The sequence below is a fragment of the Tupaia chinensis genome, unplaced genomic scaffold (genome assembly GCF_000334495.1).
Source record: "Tupaia chinensis unplaced genomic scaffold, TupChi_1.0 Scaffold149502_1, whole genome shotgun sequence".
NCBI classification, from domain to species: Eukaryota; Metazoa; Chordata; class Mammalia; order Scandentia; family Tupaiidae; genus Tupaia; species Tupaia belangeri.
In genome coordinates, this window is record NW_006209346.1 from 1,094,447 (window position 1) to 1,119,288 (window position 24,842).

Sequence of the window (24,842 nt, forward strand, 5' to 3'; positions counted from 1 at the left end):
CAGTGAATTCACATTGAGAAAGTTGACTTGATTTGTGAGTGAAAGCTGTAGTCTTTAAAATGAGAGTTTCCATAAACCTTAGGACTAAGAATGGGCATTGAAATAATTTCTCCATTATGTAAAAGTGCCAATTATTTCACATCACATTTTCTTTTTTTTTTTTTTTTGAGAGGTTTTTGTGATAGGGCGCATGCGCTCGACAGACAGAGAGAGAGAGAGAGAGACAGAAAGCGAGAAATCCCCCCCCCAGGGGGGATGGCCATGCCGCAATTCCTTCTCCTCCCATCCCCTCTCAGGATCTTGGGCATGCACACACACACACGCCCGGCATGAGTTTTAAGCCACCGGGTCCGGGACGCAAACCGCGGTTGACTACGTGGGAGTCCAGTGACATAGCCGTTACTCTAACTGCTGGTCCCACATCACATTTTCTCATCAAAACACCCTACAAGGGAGTTCAGACTAAAGATAGTATATTGAACATATGCATTTACTTTTGTTCTTGACATAAAGCCAAGATGTAATAAAGTCTTCAAGTGCCATCAACCCTCAAGGACAAAAAAATAAATAAATGGAAGGAGTGACACATGATCAAAATTTGGGAAACTAGTAAGAAAAGTCAAGTTACCACTTGATTTAATGCAAAAGCTCCCTTCCCAGGAAGACTTAGAAAGTGGTGACACCATGTACTTCTGGGAGTGAGGTCAAAAGTGGGGCTAAAAATAGCTTTGATTGAAAGTCTATTTTGAAAGCAGTTAGATTCTCAGATGCCTTTCCAGTTCCATGATGCCAGTCAGTCACTCCTCCACTGCTCTGGCTTAAGACTGGAGGCTTGGTATCAGAGGGTCTCTGGGTAAGGGGTTGAGCTGAGGTTGGCAGTACCATATGAATACAGACTGATGAAAAGAATGTTTCTGTATAGCTCTCCTCAAACCTGTACCCTCCTCCAGGTAGACTAGAAAATGCTTTCCAAGGAAATCTGATTAGGCCAAAAAATATATTTAAAAATGTGGACAACAGCAGTTACCAAGAAATCTAGCTACCAGAACACCCTAGAGTGAAATCCAGAGTCAGAACCCCCAATCTGTAATTTAGTGCCCTGCTCCTATATATGAGTAAACAAGGATCTGAGGAAAATCTCTAACATGAAGAACATTTTAAAACAAACACAAAACATGGGACCAGTAGATGGCGTAATACTTATGCTGCTGGACTCCCAGGTAGTTGACCGCAATTCAAGTACCATACCTGGTGGTTTAAAATTCACTCCAGGCGTGTGTGCATGCATACCCAAGATCCCGAGAGGAAAATGAAGGAGAAGGGATTGCGGCATGGCCATCCCACTTGGGAGGTGATTTCTCACTTTCTGTCTGTTTCTCTAGTGAATGCACATGCCCTTTTGAACATAGCAAAAGTCTCTCTAGAAAACAAACAAACACCGAACAAAGTATATAAGCATAATGGAGGAAGTAGAGTGTATTCAGGGAGAAGTGTTAAAAACGAACAATTATCCTGATACTTTCAAAGAATTAAGAGAGAATACGGTGTATAAAACAAAGAATACTTTTAAAAGGAAATAATTACAAAATAGAAAACATGCCCCCAAATTAAAAAGAAAAGATAAGCACAAATGAAAAACTCAAGGTGATGGTAGAAAAAATAAACTAAGGATGTTTTCCCTGATAATAGAGCAAAATGTCAAGGAGTCTAAAATTCAAAATATAAAGTTAAGGGAAGGTCTAACCTATGAAAAATGAGACTTTTAGAAAGAAAAAGCGATGAGAAAAAAAGTCGTTAGAGAAATTGGGTCATTGGGAAAGTCTTGATGCATTTTTGTGTAGAAAAATATGTCGTGACTTTTCTGATGACCCAATAATTCCAGAAAGTTTTCTAAACTTAAGGACAAGAGCTCCCCAAATGTATGAACTATTTGGAATACAGAGGATGAATGAAAACAGACCCTCAATAAGCACATCTTTGTGAAAATTCTCAGTAGATGGAATAGAAGAGTCTTCAATCTCTAAGTGAGAAAAAACAAACAAACAAACAAACAAAATAGACCATACAATTGTCCAAGAATCAGAATGGCTTCAGGTTTCTCAATTCTGATCTGAGTGCTTGCTAACTCTGTGGCCCAGCTTTAATGAGCTGCTCAAGAGAAGCCAGATCCTACATGGTGACTGCAGTTTGAATCCCCAGCCCAGCTGCCCTGGAACACACAGGGCATACAAGTGAATGCCCAAGATCCAAAGGACTGAGTAACTAGAGGAAGATTTCAGTGTGACCAGACCCTGTGGTGGGTGCTCATCTCTTTCCACTTTGTTCTCTCACTCTTTCTTTCTCATGTGTAAGTTTATGTGCTCCATCATGAATAAAACAAAGAAAATAGCTACCTAGAATATAGATGAAAACAGAGCTTTGCTAAAATCCTGAAGGAAATTCTTTTCAACCTAGAATTTTGTACTTAGCCAAACTATCCATCAAGGGTGATGGTAGAATAAAGACTTTTTTAAACATAGGGTTTTGCTCTCATGATTTTCCTGCCTCAGCCTCCCAGCTGGGATTGTAGGCATGTACCACTGGGCTCTTTTTTTATGACATGGGGCACATGTGTGTACAAAAACAAGAGGAAGAGAGAGAGAGAATACCCTCCAACAGGGTTCAGCCATGCTGCAATCCTTCCTCCTTCAGTTTTCCATTCTGTCAGGCATGTTGGTCTAGCGTGCTTTTCAAGCCTATTGTGTTGAGATTTGAACCCTAGTTGGCCATGTGGTATCTGGCTTCCTGTCCACAGTGCCTAGCAGCTGTGTTAAGAGACCTGACCTGGGTTCTTTGTTAAGACAGGGTCTTGCTATGTTGCCTAAGCCAGAATCAAACTTAGAATCTTCCAGTGTCCCTGTAGGATGGCAGGTACATGTCACCTGACCACTTTTTAGGCCGGACCAGGAATTGAACCCTGGGCTTTCATAAAGTTTCAGCCTGCATGCACAGTATCTTAGCAGCATACCACCAACAACTGAGGCAAGTCAAGACATTTTAGACTATGCTCAAAATATTTCCTCTCATGCATCCCTTTCCAGGGAACTACTAGAAGCATACTCCACAATACAAGTAATGAAATCAAGAAAAAAATAAAAAAGGTTGGATCTAAGATTATAGGAGATCCAACACAGCAAAAAGAGAAAGAAATTACAAATACTGAGAATGACAGCTGTGAACCTGGCATGGAGACAGCCTATCTCCCTGGAACATTCTCAGTTCTAAGAGAGAAGTTCTCAAGCAGAAGAAACTGATGGAAGTTCCAGTGCAGCTGAATGTGCCTAACAGTGATCAGATCACTGTAATTATGCTAATAATTAGAAAATGAAACAAGTGGAAGAACAAGATAATCAATTATTGCAAGATAAGCAAAAGTTGCACAGAAAATGAAAAGTTAACAAGATATTCTTATATGGCTCAGTAATCGAGTGTGTATACATATTTATACTATATATACATATATATATAAGCATATAGAGGACTTCAAAAAGGTCATGGGATTGTCCTGCACCTTAACCACCATGCCACCTGCTGGTCTCAAAAAGGTCATAGAAAATGGGATTAAAGAATAAGTTTATTTTGGGTCTGGCAGGTGGCATGGTGGTTAAAGTGCTGGACTCCCACATTGCTGACTGCGGTTCAAGTCCTGGATCTGGTGGCTTGCTTTCTCACTTTCCCTCTCTCTCTCTGTCTCTCTCTCTGGTCAAATTTAAATAGTAATAATAACAAATAACATTGAACAGATAATTCTTTTTTAAAAAAAGAATAAGTTTATTTTGGTGCAAATATATTTTTAAATCCCTTCATAATTATTTAATAAAACACATTTTTTATAAATTGTTGAAAACCCCCTCATATTTATGTGTGTGTACATATATATACATACACTGTGTACATATGTATATATGTGTACATATATATGTACAAGGAAGAGTCTTATTTTAGGAAAGAACTGTATGAGCTAGGGACCAGCAGATGGCATGGACTCCCACATGGTTGACCACGGTTTTGAGTCCCGGATCCAGCAGCTTAAACTCATGCTGGGTGCGTATGTGTGTGTGCCCAAGATCCTAAGAGGAGGATGGAGGAGAAGGGATTGTGGCGTGGCCATCCCCCCTGAGGGGTGATTTCTCACTCTCTGTCGATCTCTCCAGTGAGCGCACTCGCCCTATAGTAAAAATATTTCTAAAAACAAAACAAAACTATATGAGCTAGATGGGCCAGCTGGTGGCATAGTGGTTGAAGTATCTGAGCCCCACATAGATGACTGTGCAGTTCAAGTTCTGAATCCAGCAGATTGAAAAACATGCAAGGCATGTGTGCATGCAAGCCCAAAAATCCCAAGAAAAGAATGGAGAAGAGATTGTGGCATGGCCATCCACAAGTAAATTTTCTCACTTTTCCTCTTTCTTGCTTTCTCTGTCTCGCTCTAGCAAGTGCACATACACTCTAGCAAAATGTACAGCAAAAACAACCAAACAAACAAACAAAAAAACTGTATGAGCTAGATATTGTTTTACCCACACTTTATAGAGTAAAATAAGCTCTGAGAGGTCAACTTGTCCAAGATCACATAGTAGGTCTTACTGTGTCTGTGTCAATAGTATGTGCTAGCAACAAAAAAAGATGTTCACTCCATCAATTAGTTTTTTTCCATGCAGACGATGTCCAGGGCTTCAGTAGTATACATATTTTAACTCACCCACAGGAAACACCTATTTGCATGTGGGTCTCAGTATTAGGTAGAAAGTAGAACAGAGTTATGTCTGAAAAACTCTTAGCTTGGGTCATGAAAAATAGCATTGTTTCAAAATACACACCTTTCACTAGAAGGGACCATGCTTGCCTTACAAGTTTGCATGTCCACAGATAGCACTATTCCTGGCCCACTTTTCACAAAGTGCTCCAAATGATGTGCTGCAGAAAGTAGATTTAGGTGGGACAGCCCAAAAAGACATGACCAGGGCAAGAGGGTAAAGGTATCTTGGCATCAGATTCTGAATGGGCATCACTCCAAAACAGTTAACTCGTCATCACCGGACATAAGGGAACTACTGGCTCCTTTTAGGAAAAATGATAGAATATAGGAGGGGTAGGTTGGACTTCAGTCAGCTATCCCTGGGCTGCAGCCCGGATTTCGCTAATTGTTAATTTGTATTCTTTGGCAAGAGATTTGGCCTCTCTACGTCTTAATTTCCTCTTTGATAAAATGAGGATAATGATGGTATCTCCCTCATAGGATGCTATGAGGTCTACATGAGAAACATTACACGTGAAACATTTAACAGAGTGCTTGACCTATAGTGTTTGATCCATATTCATACAATATGTTTGATCCAAATAATTCATTGCTTCTATGAGAAGGAATTTGAACCTGATGGAATCTATCATAGTTGCCAGCTTATCTCAGTTTGGGGAACGTGAAGGAGGATCGTCAAATTGTTATAAGATAATAACAATGTGTTATCACGTGGGTGATATTTCAAGCATAAGGTTTTTCTCTTTTTGTTTAAAGTTATTCCAGAACAGCCTCGAAACTTATCTTGTATACAGAAGGGAGAACGAGGGACCGTGGTCTGCACGTGGGACAGAGGACGATACACCCATCTCTATACTACGTACACTTTACAGTGAGTAGAGGCTCTGTTTTTTTTTTTTTAATTATCATCATAATCTTGTTTATATTACATTGGATTGCATTTAACTTTACAGTGTATTACATTGCTTTTTCAAAAGGGAATGCCATGCATGTCAGTCAATACAGAGACATTAATCTCCCCACTTCAACATTCAATATCTTTTCATTGTTTTTCCCAATCATTATTATTATTATTCCAATTACTTTTTTAAACAGTCAATCACTGTTTCTCATTTTGCTTGTAAAAAGACTTTACCCATCATGAAATAACTTCTCAGACCAATCCAGTTGAGAATACCTGTTTTGTAAATCTTCCATTAAGTGACATTCAGAAATGTCTAACAGCTTTACTCTGACCAGAGAGAAGAAGCAATAGACACCTCTATGCAATTAGGAACTTTAAAAAAAATGTAGCATTCATTAGTTTATTCTGGTGAATAAACTGGTTTATTCATCTAAAGTGTGAGACCTAATGTCTTGGGTCTGAGTTCCAAATCAGAGTTCTCTGCAAGGCATCCAAAGCCTATTAAGGGTATCTACCCTGTTTTAACAGAGTTAAACCAGCTGCTTAATATTTCTTGCCTTTTTTGCAGTCACAGACTCTTGGGGTCATGATACATAAATAGACTCTTCCTAGGGGTAGTTTTCCATTTGCTTGGAGGAGTTTCTTTTTAAAGCATCATTGGCTGACCTGAGAGTCCAAAGAAGAGAGGGTTTGGGACATTCTGTTCCTTAGGGTGAATTCCATAATCCCTTCGAAGATCCAGCCGACGTGTGCCATGCCTGAGTAAGCAGGAGGGAGGGAAGGAGATGGAGCCCAGAGTTCTGGTCTGATCCCATTCTGCTGGGATGGCAGCTGACGCTTCTGTGGAGTTAAGTACCAAGGTGGCCATGGACCCTCTATTGATGAAATTGCCCCAAGTAGATGAGATGACAGCCAGGTTTTGGGGAGCACTAACATTGCAGTCCTGGTCACTCATTTATATGAATTAAAAAAAAATCCTACTAAGAAAAGGGCGAGAAGGAAGTATGGTCCTATTTATGATCATGGAATGCAAATATTGCCATGGCATAGCTCCTAGTAAGACTGACCTTTAAAAACTGTCCAGAACTTTAAATATTTGCACATCGTCTTCTTTTGTACTAAAAGGAGAAAGTAACACCAAAAAAAAAAAAAAATCTTGCCAAACACAACTGTCTTTCGTTTACAGGTTAAATGGACCCAGAAATGTAGTTTGGCAAAAGCAATGCAAAGATCATTACTGTGATCATTTGGACCTTGGAATCAACCTAACCCCTGAGTCACCTGAATCCAGTTTCACAGCCACGGTTACAGCCCACAATAGTCTGGGAAATTCTTCTTCACCTGCACTTACATTCTCTGCCTTGGACATAGGTACATTCTAGTTCACTTTTTTTTAGGTGGCATTTATTGGCACATGAAAATTGTCCTCCAGATCACTCAAATCTTCCATATATGGTTGTTCCAGAAGGGACAGAGGTTGGGGGCAGCAAGTGGCATGCTAGTTAAGGTGCTGGACTCCCACATGGCTGACCATAGTTTGAGTCTAGGACCTGGTGGCTTGAAAATCACATGAAGCGTGCTATGTATGTGAGTGCCCAAAATCCCAAGAGGAGAATGGAGGAGAAGGGATTGCAGTGTGACCATCTCCCCTCCCCCACCCCCGGGACATGATTTCTCACTTTCCCTTCTCACTGTCTCTCTGGCAAGCACATGTGACCTGTAGCCAAACCTTAAAAATAAAAATAAGATAAATGAGAGGGACAGAGATGGATGGAAAGCAGCCAACAGGCACGAGCAGAAGTTAGAAGATACTATAGTACAGTGAAAGGGCGCAGGAGCCCAGCTGTACAGATGGGCGTATAAAAGAGCACTCCAACATACTCTGTCCTTCGGAGAGATGCCAGCCCCTGCCTCAAATCCCCAGAAAGCACCGGCTGTCATGATACCTCTAAACAGGAGAGCGTCCTGTGGGCATCCGAGGAGTCGGAAGTCGGTGCAGGTCCTTTCCAGTGGAGGTGTCCTTTTACCCTGCAGGCCACGCCTGCTGCTCTGAGATAGGCTGCCTGTGGGCCTGTTGGGCCAGGGCAGCCAGGTGCCAACAATAAGTAAAATGTGCCTGGGTATCAATGCACTTCGCTCTGAGACCACTTACCTCCACCCGTCTCACCAGGTTGGGAGCTGGAGTGAGCCAGTTCCAGCACATTGCTGAGCAAAGATAATTGGCCCACTTGAGTCAGAAGCCAATCGGCATCCAGAGTTCTGACTTAGGACGGAAGGACTGGTTTGCCGGCCTGCCTGAGGTTCCACCCTCCTACTCTCTGTCTCTTTTCTCTCTTCCCACAGCCCCCTCGTCCCGCACCTCGCTGCTGACCATAAGTCTGGTCATCGGCATTTACTGGATCCTTTTCTACCACATTCCTCCTTCCTGCCTTCTGTCTCTTTCCTAGACCATTCAGAGCCAAGCCACTGTCTCTTCTCCAGTCCTTTTTCTTCTTTTTCCTCTGTGACTGTGTCTCTTTGCTCTGAGTTTTCCTGCCAGCATTTAGCTATCTCTGGCTCCTTAGTCATTGGAACTCTTAAGTTTGAGAAGTTGCTTTTCTTTCTTTTTTTTAAAGCATTTTTTATTTTGCTGTAGGGCATGTGCACTTGCTGGAGAGAGAGAGGGGGAAAGTCAGAAATCAGTCCCCAAGGGTGATGGCCACACCATAATCCCTTCTCCTCCAGTTTCCTCTTTGGACTTTGGGCATGCATGCACACATATCTGGTGTGTTTTTCAGCCTGGGTCCAGGACTCGAACCACAGAATCAGCCATATAGGTTCCAGCCACCTTAACCATCATGCCACCTGCTAGCCCAAGAAATTGTTTTTCTTTTAAAAGATTGAATTAATGTTAATGTTGATAATAGATATTTGGTAAAAATGAGGTTGGATAAAGAGGAATTATTTTGATGACTTAGAAGTAAATCCATGAGATGTGACCATGGCCCATTGGGGATGGGATGTTTTATCCCTTCTCTCCCTGGTGACTGCATGTACCTTTTGGCAAAAGAACAAAATAGGAAGAAGGAAAAATAAAAGGAAAAAAAGGAACGAAGGGAAGGAGGGGAGGAGAGAGGGAGGGAGGGAGGGAGGGAGGGAGGGAGGGAGGGAGGGAGGGAGGGAGGGAGGGAGGGAGGGAGGGAGGGAGGGAGGGAGGGAGGGAGGGAGGGAGGGAGGGAGGGAGGGAGGGAGGGAGGGAGGGAGGGAGGGAGGGAGGGAGGGAGGGAGGGAGGGAGGGAGGGAGGGAGGGAGGGAGGGAGGGAGGGAGGGAGGGAGGGAGGGAGGGAGGGAGGGAGGGAGGGAGGGAGGGAGGGAGGGAGGGAGGGAGGGAGGGAGGGAGGGAGGGAGGGAGGGAGGGAGGGAGGGAGGAAGGAAGGAAGGAAAGATAAAAAGAAAGGGAAAAGGAAGAAGAAATAAAGAAGAAAGAAAAAAGTGAATCCAACTCATTTTTCCCGCTACAACCAAGAATTTCCCCCTTATGTATTTACCAAGTTGATAGTCATGTATCTTAGAAAGTTTTGTTCAATTCTTTGTAGCTCATGTGTGCACATAAGGTATTTTCCAGTTGTGGATCCTGAACCCTGCTTTTTTGTTTGTTCTTATGACTAGTGATTCCTCTTCCCCCGTGGGACATCAGCATCCAATTTCCAAATGCTTCTGGAAGCAGATGTACCCTTCAGTGGAAAGATGAGGGGCTGGTGCTGCTTAATCGACTGAGATATCGGCCCAGGGACAGCAGGTCCTGGAACCTGGTAATGATCTTCAGCATGAAGGGGAGAATGTTAAGGGGTTCCTCGTATTGCTGCACAGACTGAAAGTACATACTTGAGATCCATCAGCAAGTCATGTCCACCTCTAGTATTAAGACATTTCTTGAATTTCAATGACTAATTCTGAAATTTTTAAAAATAATTTTTCTTTTATAAGGCAGTATTATTTTTATATAACTTAATTTTAGTGAAGGAGTCATTTATCTTTGTTATTCTACCTCCTGCCCCATTTATTGTTTTTCAGCATTTTTTTAACATATTGGGAGGAGGAATATTGCAGAACACCCATAAAAGTTTATATGGAGCTGAATATTCCAGAGAAAAGAACTACAACTCAGTATTGTATTAGGCATTACATTTTTTAAAGAATTATTTCATTTTATTTATTATTATTGTTATTGTTTTTTAAATTTTTTACAGGGCACATGTACTCACCAGAGGCAGAGAGAGAGAGAAAGTGAAAAAGCAAGCCACCAGAAGGTGTGGGACTCGAACCATGGTCAGCCATGTGGGAGTCCTTAACCACTATGCCACCTGCTGGCCCCAGCATTATATTTTTTTAGCAATAAAAAGTACAGGACTATGATTTCTTCCAGGGTTAAAAAAAATACAATAGCTTTGAATAATAATAAAGGGTCAGTTCCATATGTAGCTGATACTGAAGAGAGGTGTAACTGAAGTTTTCATTTTGAAATCAGTTCTGTCTCTGTTAAAATAGTCATCACATTCTAATTGTAACTATTTTTTTTTAGAGAGTTTTATTTGAGGGGGTGGGGGGGTTCGGCACATGCGCTCACTGAAGAGACAGAGAGAGACAGAAAGCAAGAAATCACCCATCCAGGGGATGGCCATGCCACAATCTCTTCTCTTCCATTCTCCTCTTGGAATCTTGGGCATGCACGCACATGTGCCTGGCATGAGTTTTATGTCATCAGATCTAGGACTCGAACCAGAGTCAACTATGTTGGAGTCCAGCGATGTAACCATTATGCCATCTGCTGGTCCCTCTAATTGTAACCATTCTATTTTGTAACATAAAATATGATCTCTAGGGTAGACACTTTCCCACAACTTTTTGAGAACTGGTAGTTTTCAACCAGATGAGCTAAGTCCCAGGAGACTTTATTTCTGTTTCTGTTTTTTAATGACAGACTATTTCAGATTAAAATAATGTGCATTCAGTAATCCAGTCATTGGGACTTCTTCCTATTGAACAGTGGACATGAAAAATCAAAGGGTCATTTGGTCTGATTTCATTTTATGTTAAAACTCTTTAAATTAATTTAGTATTAATATGCACTTTAAAAACTCTTGTCTGATTAAAGGTTAATGTTACAAATGCCAGAGGAAGACATCATTTGCTAAATCTGAAACCATTTACAGAATATGAATTTCAGATTTCTTCTAAGCTACATCTTTATAAAGGCGATTGGAGTGATTGGAGTGAATCATTGAAAACGCAAACACCAGAAGAAGGTATGTGTCAAAAACAAAAATAAAACCCAGCAAACCAAAAACACACAAAATTAAAAAAAAAAAAAAAAGAAGAAGAAAGAAAAGGAAGAGAAAGAACTAAAGGAGAGGACAGTATCAATGATTTCCTTGGAATAGAATCTCTAAAGTACTGGTACTAAATCAAAAAGCATGATTGCAGTAATTGGTAAGTTAATTCTGACATTAACTTAAGTACTGAAGCTGTCCAGGGAGATACGTTTAAGGTTTTTGCCATAGGGCATGTTTGCGTGCTAGAGAGACACAGGCAGAGAGAGGGAAAGTGAAAAATCACTCCCCGGGGTGATGACCACGCAGCAATCCCTTCTCCTCCCTTCTCCTCCTGGGATTTTGGGAACACACACACACACACATGCATCTGGTGTGATTCTGTAGTCGGCTATGTGGCAATGTCCAGCACCTTAACCACTACGCCACCTGCTGGTCCCTCTTATCCTCATTGCTATTGCTACCGCAGTAACTCTCATACTCCACAAAGTTATGACCAGAAATTACTCTCATTCCTTCAAAATTAAACCTTGATACATTTTACATTTTTGATTCTATGAAAATAAATATGGTTGGGTCAGCAGGTGGCGTGGAGATTAAGGTGGTTGGATCCTGCATGGTCAACTGTGTGGTTGGAGTCCTGACCATAGGCTTGAAAATCACGTGGGGTGCATGTGCATGTATGCCAGACTCCTGAGAGATAAATGGAGGAGAAGGGATTGTGGTGTGCCACCCCCTTGGGTGGTAATTTCTCACTTTCTCTCTCTCTCTCTCTCTCTCTCTCTCTCTCTCTCTCTCTCTCTTTCTCTCTCTCTTGCCCTATAAATAAATAAATAAGGCTCTATAAGCTAAACTAAAGCTTGAAAGAAAGTATACTCTAGGGGCCAGCAGGTGGTATAGTGGTTAAAGCACTGGATTCTCATGTGGTCGACTGTGGTTCAAGTCCTGGACCTGGTGGCTTATAAATGCATGCCAGGCACGTGTATGTGTGCATGGCCAAAATCCCAGGAGGAAAATGGGGTAGAAGAGTTTGTGGTGTGGCCATCCCCCCCCGCCCCGGAGACTGATTTCTCACTTTCCGTCTCTCTCTGATTCTCTCTGTTTTCCTGCAAGACCATGTGCTCTATAGCAAAAATCTCTGAAACAAAAAAAAAAAAAGAAGAAGAAAAGAAAAGAAAGGAAGGAAGGAAGGAAGAAAATAGATTCTTCCAACTTACTGGATTGTTGGAAAAGTCATGACATAGTTTTTTTTTTGTTTGTTTTTCTATGCGAAAGTGCATCATGACTTTTCCGACAACCCAATAGTAGTCTACAGTAACACCTGACACCCAGCAATCTTCTCTCCTCTGAGTATTATAGCACTGTACGTTAAGCCCTTGACAGTCACTGGCTAGATGAGTAACGCCTGGCTGCTTATAGTTATAAAAAAGGTATCACATGTATTTTTCAGTCTAGTGGACTTTCCTTGTTTGGTAATTTTCAGAAAAGCAAGTTTATTGATACGTAAGCAAATATTTTATTGAAACAAAGATGCTTATATAATTTTTATGCCAATATTAACAAATCTTGTAGACACAGAAATAGTCATCTGAATATTAGTTTTTCAAAGCAGAGTTGGCCCTGTGGCCTAGCAGTTAAGGGAGCCTGACCACACATGACTGACTATGTGATTTGAATCCCAAGCCCAGCAGCTTGAAAAACAAGTCAGGCACTTGAGAGGGTGTGCCCAACATCCCAAAAGAAGGGGGAAATGGAAGAAAAGGAATTGCCACATTAGCACACCCCATCATGGGGATGCTTTCTCTCTGTCTCTTTCTCTCTGTCTGGTGAGTGCATACACTCTGCGATAAATTTGTAAAAAGTAACAAGAATATTTTCCAGAGATACATGGTATAGAACTTTGCACAACCTTTGTAAATTTTACTGAGACGAAATTACTGGCATATAATCACTTGTTTATTATCTGGATCTATTGTAGTACTAATGTGTGAAAATCTAATTTGTGGAATACAGAAGCGTACACACGTAAACTAGCCTTGTGATTAAGTTGCATGCATTTTCTATGAGCTACTAGCAGTTTTTAGTCACTGATGACAGTAATAACACATCAATGACATTGGATGTATTATTGACAAGGACTTAAAGAGTCTATTAACAGAATAAAATACCTAATATATGACTTTTAGAATATTCACAGTTTTCTTCTTGTTAATGAATTGTATTTCTCTATTTTAAAATATTACATTTAAAAATGAATTTATCCAACAGGTGATAGCAAATTACGTCTCATTTTATGATAAACTCTCTTAGATTCATACTGAGCCAAATGCTCTGCTTGTCATTTGTATAATCCAGAGCTTCCTCTTACTGTCTTTGTATCACATGTAGTCAAAGTAATGTTTTTTTTTTTCCAAAATACCTCAAGAATTAAATTTGGTTGATAGCCATGTGCCGTATGTCAATGACAGACCACATACATGACAGTGGCCCCGTAAGGAACAAATAGGCTATTCCATGTAGCTTAGGTATGTAGCAGGCAACACTGTCTGGTTTGTGTAAATATACCCTATGATATTCATGCAGCGACAAAACTACCAAACAAAATGTTTCTCAGAACCTAGCCCCTTTGCTAAGTGTGATGCTTGACAGTATATAGTACAGATATAATTTTTGAAAATAGGTGTTATTTTATGTCCAATTTTAGGATAGTAAATAGGTTGACAAATATTTAAGTTATATTACAGTAAACTAAACTATAAACTAGAGAAACTCTGGGCTTGTGAGTTCACTTTTTTTTTTCTTTTCTTTTCTTTTTCTTTCTTTCTTTTTTTTTTTTGAGAGTCTTTTGCTTTCATGTGCTTGCCAGAAAGACAGAGAGAGATGGAAAGTCAGAAAGCGAGAAATCACCCCCCAGGGGTGATGGCCATGCTGCAGTTCCTTCTCCTCCATTCTCCTCTCAGGATCTTGGGCACACATGCACATGTGCCTGGCATGAATTTAAGCTACTGAGTCTGGGACTCAAACCGCAGTCAACTACATGGGAGTCTAGCAACATAGCCATTACGCCATCTGCTGGTTCTGAGTTCTCGTTATTTTTACTCACTTTTTTTTTAAAGATTTTTTTGCCATAAGGCACATGCACTCACTAGAAAGACAGAGATAGAAAGAGAAATCACCCCTCCAGGGTGGTGGTCATACTGCAATCCCTCCTCCTCCATTCTCCCCTCGGGATTTTGGGCATGCATGTGCATGCGCCTGGCGTGAGTTTTGAGCCACCAGGTCCAGGACTTGAATTGTGTTCAATTACATGGGAGTCCAAGGATGCAACCATCTGCTGGTCCCTATTTTTACTCACATTTAATAATTACCTACTTAGAGATGTGTGAAAGGCTCTCTCTCTCTTTTTAGTGTTTATTTATATTTAAATTCCTCTAAGGTAGAACAGCCACTTTTTCATACACTCTAAAATAAGCCACCCTCATAGTAACGAGTATGGTTATGAAAGTGTGGATGGTTATGAATCGAACCCAGGAAGTCGGCGTATTCAGATGAATTGCAGGCATTCATAAAGAGAGAAACCCTACTCTAAGACACGCTGCTCAGTGTTGGCTCCCTTTCAGCATCTGAATTTCCCTTCTCTGTGTTTGATCTTTTTCTATGGGTTGTCGTAGGGGCTCTTTCCTTGTCCTCTAAGCTGTGTGGTTTTCACATTTTACCACTGTTTCTGTCATCAGTTTCTTTATGAACACCAACCCATGTAAACCTAAAAGGTGTGAATTTTTTTTAACACTTCCTTTTAACCCTTTCAGTGTGCACTCATCTATAATTTGGCATTTAAAAAAATTACTAGTAAGCTTTTTTTGTAGGTCCTCTCTAAAATGGTGAATAATCGATTTTATGATTGAGCTCTTTGCAGATTTTGCTTTTCAAACCAGGGAGGAATGTGACAGCTGGTGGGTTGGGTAGTTATTTCTATCATTTCGGCAGTGGGTGAGGGCATTCTTTACTCTTGATGGCCCTTTCCTATCTCAGTAAACTCAACTCCTGCCATAGTCCTCTGGGAGAAACACTTAAATGCCACTAAGTAAGGGGCAGGCGCCAAGAAACCACCTTCCTGTCTTTGGGACAGCCTCAAATCATTATCCACCAAAGGCAAGTCTGATACTGGGAAGAAAACAACCAGATTTTAGAAAAACATCCTTGGAAATAAGAAGAAAGACGTGACTATTACATTTGGCAACACGGACAGCCAGGGGCTGTAGTAGAGTGATGGGGAACCTCCATGTGTGGGTTGAGAGCGAATGTGAGATGAGGGAATGAAGGTAAAGACACTCCGTCACTCTTTTTAAGAAGTTCTGTCAAGGGAGGCAGAAATGTGGGACAGTAACTGGAACAAGATAACAACATTAAGAAGGTGTTGGGCTTTTTTAGGATCAGAGATTGTACAGTGTATTTGCAAAGGGATGATAAAGGTCCAGGAGAGAGGGAGAAATCAATGACAAGGAATCTGGGGATGATGGTTGGAGAGAAGTCCTTCTTGGTAAAGCAACAGGGGATGAGATCCAGAATGCTAGTGAAGGGGTTGGACTTTGATGGAAGTGGAGGGGCCTCATCTATTGTATTATTAGTGGGAGTGCCACTAGAGAACGGTTGGGGATGCTTGAAAGTGTTGATGGGACAGATGAGAAAATTCTTACCTGATTGCTTTCTTTAGTTCAGTAAAGTCGGAGACAGAGTTGAGAGAAGCAGACCATTGGAAATGGGCAGGTGGAGGGACTGATAGTTCCAGCCACTGGGAACAACACCCCTGTGGACGATGAGGAACCGAGAATAGTGTGAAAAAAGGGAGAGTGAACCAAATGCTGTTAATCAAAGAGGAGAAAGATGGGGTGACTATACACAACTTCATAAGAATGCATAGCAGCAGGGCCGGCAGGTGGTATGGTGGTTGAGGGTGATGGATTCATATTCCCAACCACCGACAGTGGTTCGAGAACCAGACCTGACAGCTTACTTTCTCGCTTTCCCTTTCTGTCTCTCTCTCTCTGGTCTGAATGCATAGCAGGTGATAATGTCTGAAGGCATGAACCTATCTCTAGAAACATGTTTACTCAAGTAGCTGTTTGCAAGATCTGTTTGAAGTGAGTTATTTAAAACTAAATTTTAGATAAATAGATCATAGCCCAAAGAGTGAGTAGCAAGTGATAAAGGAGGTAAATTACTTATCTCTAACTTGCCCTGCTCCAAGCATGACTTGGTCTGGGACGAGACCAAAAAATCCTCATATATTCCACTTAGTATACCACCCCTCAGGATGTGGCTTTTCCATATTTATTCTTCATTAAATCCTTCATGCTTACTATCCTTGGAGATCCCCCTGCTTCTCCTGATTGCCCACTTAAATCTCTGTGAAGCAATTGCTTTCTCTCATCTCCCGTCCAGGCCCCCTGCACTTGCCTAACTTCTTGTAGGGATGCAAATCTCAGAAGCAACACTCCAATTTGTTTACAATGTGCATGTTTCGTATATTCCTAGACTCAGGATCTTAGAGTTGAAATAACCTTTGGGGCCTGCAGGTGGCATGGTGATTAAGGACGCTGGACTCCCACATGGCAGACTGCAGTTCGAGTCCTGGACCTGGCAGCTTACTTTCTCACTTTCCCTCTCTCTCTTTCCCACTCTGTCCCTCTCTGGTCAAATCTAAAAAATAATAAATAAATAAAATTAAATCGAGTAATTCTTTAAAAGAAAAAAAAGAAAGAGTTGACAGAACCTTCAAAGTCATGTAAGCCAATATCCTGATTAATTTGCATCTCTTTTTGTGATATTAGTAGCTTCCTCTTCTTTAACCCTACAATTTTTCCCTTTACCTAAGATACAGTGTTCTCAGGAGACCTGACTTCCATTGCTCATATTTATATTTTCAGTCATTTGTACCCATTTCTTTACAAGTCCCTTAAACACATTGGCCTGTTTCTTTTTCTCACCTACAAATAATAGTCTTATCTGTCCTTAATAGATAACACTGAGGTTAGAACTTTAAGTGACTTCATAACAGTTGAATGTCAAAGATTTTACTCCTGATAGTCCTTATGTTGCTTTAAAGCAGCAGTGATTTGACACTGCTGGTCGTGAAATTTTACCCTTTGAAACTCATACAGATTCAACTAATGATTTCTCTCCCACGAAGGCACACACTGAGGGTGGACACCATTAAAATTTCAGTGTCACTTGCAGTTTAATCCTGTGGAGAGAGTATGACTCTAGAATTAATTCTTAGCTCTTTAATAATCTGTTAGGTTGTGGCTCTTTAATGAAGCAATGTGTTCCCTTTGAATTTCCTACCAAAGTGTAATTAACTGAAGACATTTACTGCTAAGACACTTAGCTGGCTTTGACCCTGAGCACACCAAGTTTCCAAATCCTAATTATATAGTCAATGTCTAGATTATCTAGTTTGTGGGGTGTTCAAATCTTTGTCCAATATGGTGAACCTAAAGGGAAGAGCAAGAGAAAATGAGACCTCGTTGAGCTCACAGCATCGCCATTTTCCAGCTCCAAGTCTCTTGTAAATGATTAAACCAGCTTCCTGTCCTTAGCTATAAAGCAAGATTATTGCTATGCACCCCTGCCTTGTGTCAGAATGAAATGAGATCATTATATAAAGTGTCCAAACATTACCTGGTGCTTAGTAGGTGGTTAGTAAACATCGGGTCCCCTTTGCTTCATCTGCCTGTGCTTTTTTCCTTTTTGCATCTGGGCTAGCAGATGGAATTTCCAGCTTGATTACTGGGGCCCTCTGCATAATCCTGAGGAATGGACATTTCCAAAACGTCTTATAGAAGCATTTCTTACCTTCAAGTCCCTGCTGCAAGGGGAAATGCTACCACTGGTGGACAGAGAGGTGAGAGAGGAGGTTTTCGGAAAAAAGAGAAGAGGTTCTTTAGAAACAAAAAAGAAAAGAAAGAAAGAGGGTGAAGGGTCCAGAAGAGGAAGTGACAAAGGAAGAGAAAATAATACCAAAGAAATCCCATTTGATGGGGATAGAAGTATTGTAGAGATAGCATAAGCCTTCCTAGAGCCAAGACTGTGGGAAAAAAAGACAGACCAATGTTCAAAACCTGGCCTCTCCGGTGATCCGTTTTGAGCCCTGTGTTCCTTCACCTCACAGCGCTTCCGTTTGCAAATGAAAGCTACACGGCTCATTGGCGGAGTCCTTCCCTGTGTCCGCACTTTTTAAATTATCGTGAGGTGTGGAAATATTATCCGCATTTGATAGATGAGGGGAATGTGGGGAATGGCTGTAGTTGTTCAAGATCTCAGAGCTGGGTTTGGCCCACAGATGGCCAGCTGGGAAGCTCACGCGCAGACCACTGCCCTGGGGTCTGTTACAGGGTATAGGCAGGGCGGGAGATATTTCCACCAGTGGGCCACACTGGGCCCTTCCTCATCCTTCCCTCTTCTTCTCCCCCGGCTGCTTGTCTTCTGTTATCAAGGTGATAAGGCTTCCGTTTTAGACATTTCCATCTGGTTAAATGGAACTTTGGACTCCAGAAGGAATCCCACTGCAGTGCCAGCTTCAATATACTCTAAGTTTCGTTGATAAGGAAATGCGGTTGGTACAACGGAAGCCTATTTTTAGGGGCTGTTCCTGTTGATTCTAAGCCCTGGTTGTAAATCGAAACAAATTGAAGTGACTTGGTAGTCGAGGAAATAAAACTCCTCCACGGACACACACACGCACACTCACGTGTGACATGTAGGCGTTGACTTTCCAGTCTCTTTTCAAGTATGTTTGCTTGGCTTTCTCAAATTAGGCAGTATTTGATCATTGTCATGTAGATTGCGGTTATTTCTTCTATCAGTTCAGCCTGTGTTTTGGCAGCAAATATGTTTGCCTGATTTGTTCATTCGTTGTTTAACAATTATTGGGAACTGATTACATTCTAAATGCTGCACTAGGTATGGTGACTCAGGATAAAGGAGATCACCCTTCCTTTCAAGTAGATCATTGTCTAGTGAGCAAAAGCCAAATAATTATGCAGGAACAGGGAATGGAGGTACATAAAAGAGGTAAATAAAAGACTTGCTGTGTTTATTTGGGTTCTGTATTTTTATAAGAGCAAAATCTGTTTTCCGTGATATGTATTTACTTTTTTGTTGAGAGATCTTTCTGCATTTCTGAGAAAGTGAGAGAGAAATAGTCACACGTACTTTGAGTTATTTTGCTAATATATGTGTTAACAGTAAGTTAGGAAATGAATTTTGTTTCCTCAACGTTTTTTAAAAGTTGATTTTTAAGGTAACCTATTTTTTTCTGGCTTTTTTGCATGTTCATTTTTTAAACAAAGATTTTTCTATATTTATTAATTCATTTCGCATGAGTTTTTGCCAGAGAAAGACAGAGAGAGGGAGAGAGAGAGAGAGAATGAGAGAGAGAGAGAGAGAGAATGCAAGCCATCAGGTCTGGGACTCAAACTGTGGTTGGCCATGTGGGAATTCCAACGTCTTAACCACCGCACCACCTGCTGGGCCCTGATTATTCATTGTTAAATGGAAAGAGGAAAATACTGGGTCATAAAGAAAATTGAAATTATCCTCTAATCTGACTCTCCCAGAATCATCTATTGAATGACTAAGTGATTTTTTTAAAGATTTTTCTATTGTGTACATATGTGTGTAAACATTTTGTTTTTCTTCTTTTTAAACAGCGCCCACTGGGATGTTAGATGTCTGGTACATTAAACAACACATTGAGTACAATAGACAACAGATTTCTCTGTCTTGGAAGGTAAGTCTTAAGGAGTGACTTAAAACTCCAGGGAGTTATGCATATGAATGCTGAGTTTCAAGGTAGGAAAAAAAGACGTATTTGCATAGTGGCTTTGATAAGAGGCTTCAGTGGCGTCGCTGGAGCTCACACTCATGCTGCATGAGTCAGTGTCATTCATCTCTGCCAGATAGGGCTGAGAGCTGTCTGAGTTTCTTCCTCCACACAGTCACAGCCTTGCTGCATCCCACGTTTTATCAGATTAAGATACCATCCTATTCTTCCCAGCATTTCCACCCTCCCACTTAATTACACCATCTCTTCTTCTTCTTTTATTTTTATAGAGGTTTTTGCCTAGGGTACATGCACTGCAGAGGAGAGAGACAGACATGGTGAGGGAAAGTGAGAAATCACTCCCTGGGGGGATGGCCACACTGCAATCCCTTCTCCATTCTCCTCCTGGGACCCTGGGCATGCATGCACATGTGCCCTGAGTGATTTGTCAAGTCACCAGTTCCAGGACTCGAACCGCAGTTGACCATGTGAGAGTCCAGCAATGTAATCACTATGCCATCTGCTGGCTCCAATCTCTTCTGACTCTTGTGTTCTCACTGTTTCCCTGTCTGTCCTTCATAGAGCTGCCCAACAGTGACCATGCCATCTTACTTATTCCCTGCTTGGTAAATAAAGCATGAGAAAGCTGGATATGAATATGAAAGAATATATTTTTCTAAGCTGTCGAAATGGGAGAAGGCGGAAACCCTGCCCCACTTTACAAATACTAATAGCACTAGAAAGTATAGCAAGGAGCAGAAAACAACCCTTCTTCAGGAATGGTAGTAAAATAGTAGTAAACGGAACAACCTTTCAGAAAATAATGAGGACTAACATCATTATAGAAAGGGAACATTTCCCTAAGTGCTGAAAGCTGACACTGCCATTCCATTGAAGCCTCCCAAAAACCCTGTGAGGTAGGTCTGAGTATCCCTACTTCACAGATAAGGAAAAAAAAGCATCAGAGAGAGGAAGCTCTTGACCAAAGCTACCCAGCTACAAAGTGCAGAGCTGGTTCTGAACCCCTACCCAGAACTTTTCTGTTACATCATAGCTCGTATTTGCTGAAAGCAAACACTATCTGAACTGAGCCATTGATTGGCATGCTCATATGAGGTTTCTGGTTGACCTGCACTTTTCTCTATTTCTCAGAACTCAACTCTTTGACTATACCTGTTCCAGGTAAGGGTTACACAAAGAGAGCTGGGATTGTGGACCCGGTAATTCCAAAAGCACAAAGCCAGGAGAGTCAGAATAATGAATTCAAAACCCACTGGTGGGGGTTAAAAGGACGGCTTTTGATGATTGCCATCTTCAGTTTTAGGAAATGAGCTTTTTCTTCCTCTCTCTCTCCCTCTCTCTCTCTCTCATGCACACATAAAATGGCTGCTATAAGAGGAGTCTGCTATAAATAGCTTAGTGAATCATGATCAAAGCTCTTCACTTTGAAACTGACACTGCAGCTCCAAATTCATTTTAAAATAAAGCCACTTTTAATAGCAAGACAATTCTCAAAACAGGATGTTCAAGACAACCCTAATTTGTGAATGTTATAAAAGAACCCAGCTCGAGTCTTGACTATTGGTTTTCCATTTCACAAATAAGCAACCAGTTAAAACCAAAATTCCGCTTCCCATGAAGATTCCTCCCCCAAAACTAGCCTCACCAGTGATCTGAAAGACATGCTCCATTGATCCCGTTTCACTATTCAAAGCTTCCTCTTGGTAGGGGGAGGGTCATGATACTGGTATCTGAAAGACCATTGAGTTCCCCTCAATAAAACAGTAAATGAGAGGACACAAATGGAAAAGCTCTCAAGGGCCACCAAGTGAAATTCAATATTGCTCCATTGTGAGTTTCAATGCCAACAGTAAGAGCAGCTCACCCAGGGCCATGCCTCGGTGCTACTCTCTGGAACAAAGAGAGTTTATACCAGGTGCAATGACAACACTTTGAAGTCAGTGGGGAGTGGAGTCAAAATAATATTTGTTAGCTACGAGTAAAGCACCGCAAGTGTACACGTGCAGATTCTCCTCTGCTGCCCATTTTGATCTTGTCCTTGTCCTCACAACGCTTAGGTTCTAAAATAAGGTCTTGGAACTCAAAGGGATTTCAATACTCCTCTAGTCTCCCCTGCTTTTCATTACGAACATCACTCCAGCTCCTGGCGGGGCACATGGGTGTCTCTGTTGGGACTCTGCTTTGGAGGCATCCCATCCCCTGATTGGACATCTGTTAGTGTTAGAAGAGCTTTTCTTTTGTGTAGCCAGAACTGTGGGCCCAAAGAGAATGTTTAGAACTGGAACCGACTCATATAGAAATCACAAAGTTAAATGTTAGAAGCCTGTCCAATTTGGCCCCAGACAGTGATCACCACAGGGCAACTTCCAAATCTTCAGTGATTCTCTAACCTAAGGGTCTTCCCAAAGTTAGATTCAGGTTCAGCTGTGGCATGGTGGCATTACTGACTCAAGTTCGAGTCCCGGACCTGGCAGCTTGAAAATCATGCTGAATACATGTGCACACATGCCCAAAATCCTGAGAGGAGGACAGAGGAGAAGGGATTGTGGCATGGCCATTCCCCCTGGGGGGTGGTTTCTTACTTTCCTTCTCATTGCCTCTGTCTCACTCCTTTCCAGTGAGTGCACATGCCCTATGGCAAAATTCTTACTAAAAAAAAAAAAAAAAAAAGTTATATTCATGTCTGTATTTTGCAGGACAGTTACAGGGTTAAGTTCTCTTCTGTCAAATTCTGGGCTTCTTTAGTGGCCCAAGCAGGCCACTGACCAGAGCTACTGAGATGGGCTGTCCTTTGGACCATAGAGCTGCAGACTCATGAGCCTCTAGAGACTGGGAAATTTAACCAGCATTTAGTCCCAGCCCTTGCTTAGAAATATGGAAACTGAGGTTTCAAGAGGTGGCGTGATCTTTAGTGTGTATGTGTGTGTGTGGGCAGAATTTGACAGAAGAAAATCCACACCCAGCATGATTTTTAAGCCATCGGGTCTAGGACTCCAGCTGCCATCAACCATGTGAGAGTCGAGTGCTATGACCACCATGCCACCTCTGGTCCCTTATTATTTATTTGCCAGAGAGTACATACACTTGCCAGAGAGAGAGAAAGAGAGACGGAGAGCGAGAAAGCACTCCCCTTGGGGAAGGGTCCTACTGCAATTCCTCCTCCTCTATTTTGGACACACATGCACACATTTCTGGCATGTTTCTCAAGCTGCCGGGTCTGGGACGTGTTGGTGTGGCCAGCTATGTGGGATCCAGCTGCTTCACGCACCAAGACCCTGGATGACCCTATCATAGTTATTTGCACGAGAAAAATACGTTCTGTGTTGTGGCTAAAAAGTCCAACCTAATCAATGAAATGAAAACACCTGGTTATTGTTAACATGACAAATGCAATACCAGTAGAAAATGGTACCCGATCACCACCAGCCTCTGTGCTGTGCTAGACCCCTCTGCAGAGGGGCTTGTAGCAATTCCTGCACATTTCCATCTTCTCCTTCTGTGCAGTTTTATACTGTTTCCTTTGCTTTGGTTAAACATTGCAATCCATGATTCCAATATCCTTTCTGCCAGTTAATACACCGTGTATCCTTTAAAAAGGAAATCGCCTTGGATATGCATGGATCTATGCGCGTGTATGTACATTATATGTAAATTACACGTATGCAATGTTTAAAAAGAGCTATCACCAGGGGCCAAAGCCACTTTAGCATTTCTAGTTTCTTCTGTTCATTTCTTTAGCGTTCTTGCCCCATCTCGACCATAGTAAATCACAAACTTTCTGAAATTATTGTTGAGGCTACGAGTTGGCAAGACAAACACGTGTGCTCAAATTTAAGCTGAATTCATCCATTCAAACAAATAAACACATGAAAGCTCCTCTTTCGCTCTAGAACCTGTGCTGTGTGGCAAGGATCTGGAAGTGAGCTGTACAGACTCCGTCCTCGCATCCTGGAGCTCAGAGTTCAGTGGGAGGACAGGACTAGGGGCAGAGTGAAGAAAACACTCCAGGAGTCAAGGAGGAGTTCAAGGCTCAGCTGGAGGGGTGACATGACCATGTCCCATGGGGAGGGCTTTCTTGCTTTCTCTTACTCTCGTGAGTGCACATGTCCTCTGGAAGAGGTTTTTTTTTTAGTGAAAAATGTTATTCGTAATTGATTTATATTGATACAGGACAACGGTATAGTGTCAGCCCCTAGGGAGGATTGGTTGACAGGTACCTATGTCCCTTATATAACCATGGGAGGTATCCAATCTTAGAATCAATATTTAAATACAAAAAAAGTAGCAGATGGTAACATTTTGATTGTTTTGTTGCAATATTCAATTCCATCTCCTTTCCCAGTCCTTGCCCCGTCAGAGGCAGGCACAGTATTTTTGAAGATATTTTTAGAAATAAGAGGTTGCTTTCCCCCTGCTCAGCAGCCACACGTATTATGCCAGCTGCAATGTAGGGAATTTGGGTGTGAGAGCAGAATGTGGCCAGTAACAAAAATAAGAGAGTAGATGGCAGAGAATTAACAGAAGATAGAAAGCAGAGACAGAAGGGAGGTAAATCTTTGACCTCACCAAAGTTTCTCTTATTTTTCTCTTTTTCTAACTGCAAAACAAGATAGAAACTATTATGCCAGGGTAGCTGCTATGAGGTTTGATTGTCAGTGAGATCATTTGAACATAGATCACCTGGGACGTGTCTACTAAGGGCTAGGATGGTTCAGTGATTACAAGTGTGTCCTCTAGGGACCAGCAGTTAGCGTAATGGCTATGTCACTGGACTCCCATGTAGTCAACCGCGGTTTGCATCCTGGACCCCGTGGCTTAAAACTCACGCCGGGCGCATGTGCGTGCATGCCCAAGATCCTGAGAGGAGAATGGAGGAGAAGGGATTGTAGCGTGGCCATCCCTCCTGGGGGGTGATTTCTCACTTTCTGTCTCTCTGTCTCTGTCTGTCTGGCGAGCACATGCGCCCTATAGCAAAAACCTCTCAAA

General features: G+C 41.7%; 1 protein-coding gene across 4 annotated transcripts in view; it reads left to right on the forward strand.

Moving 5' to 3' along the window:
• Positions 1-24,842, forward strand: part of IL12RB2 (interleukin 12 receptor subunit beta 2) — a 115,776-nt gene that overhangs the window by 18,817 nt on the left and 72,117 nt on the right. For all 4 annotated transcript variants that reach the window (XM_006171404.3, XM_027769435.1, XM_027769436.1 and 1 more), the window contains exons 4-8: positions 5,555-5,669; positions 6,889-7,073; positions 9,351-9,493; positions 10,837-10,987; positions 19,723-19,802. In XM_006171404.3, coding sequence (XP_006171466.1) covers positions 5,555-5,669; positions 6,889-7,073; positions 9,351-9,493; positions 10,837-10,987; positions 19,723-19,802 — 674 coding nt within the window. The remainder of the gene's footprint in view (positions 1-5,554; positions 5,670-6,888; positions 7,074-9,350; positions 9,494-10,836; positions 10,988-19,722; positions 19,803-24,842) is intronic.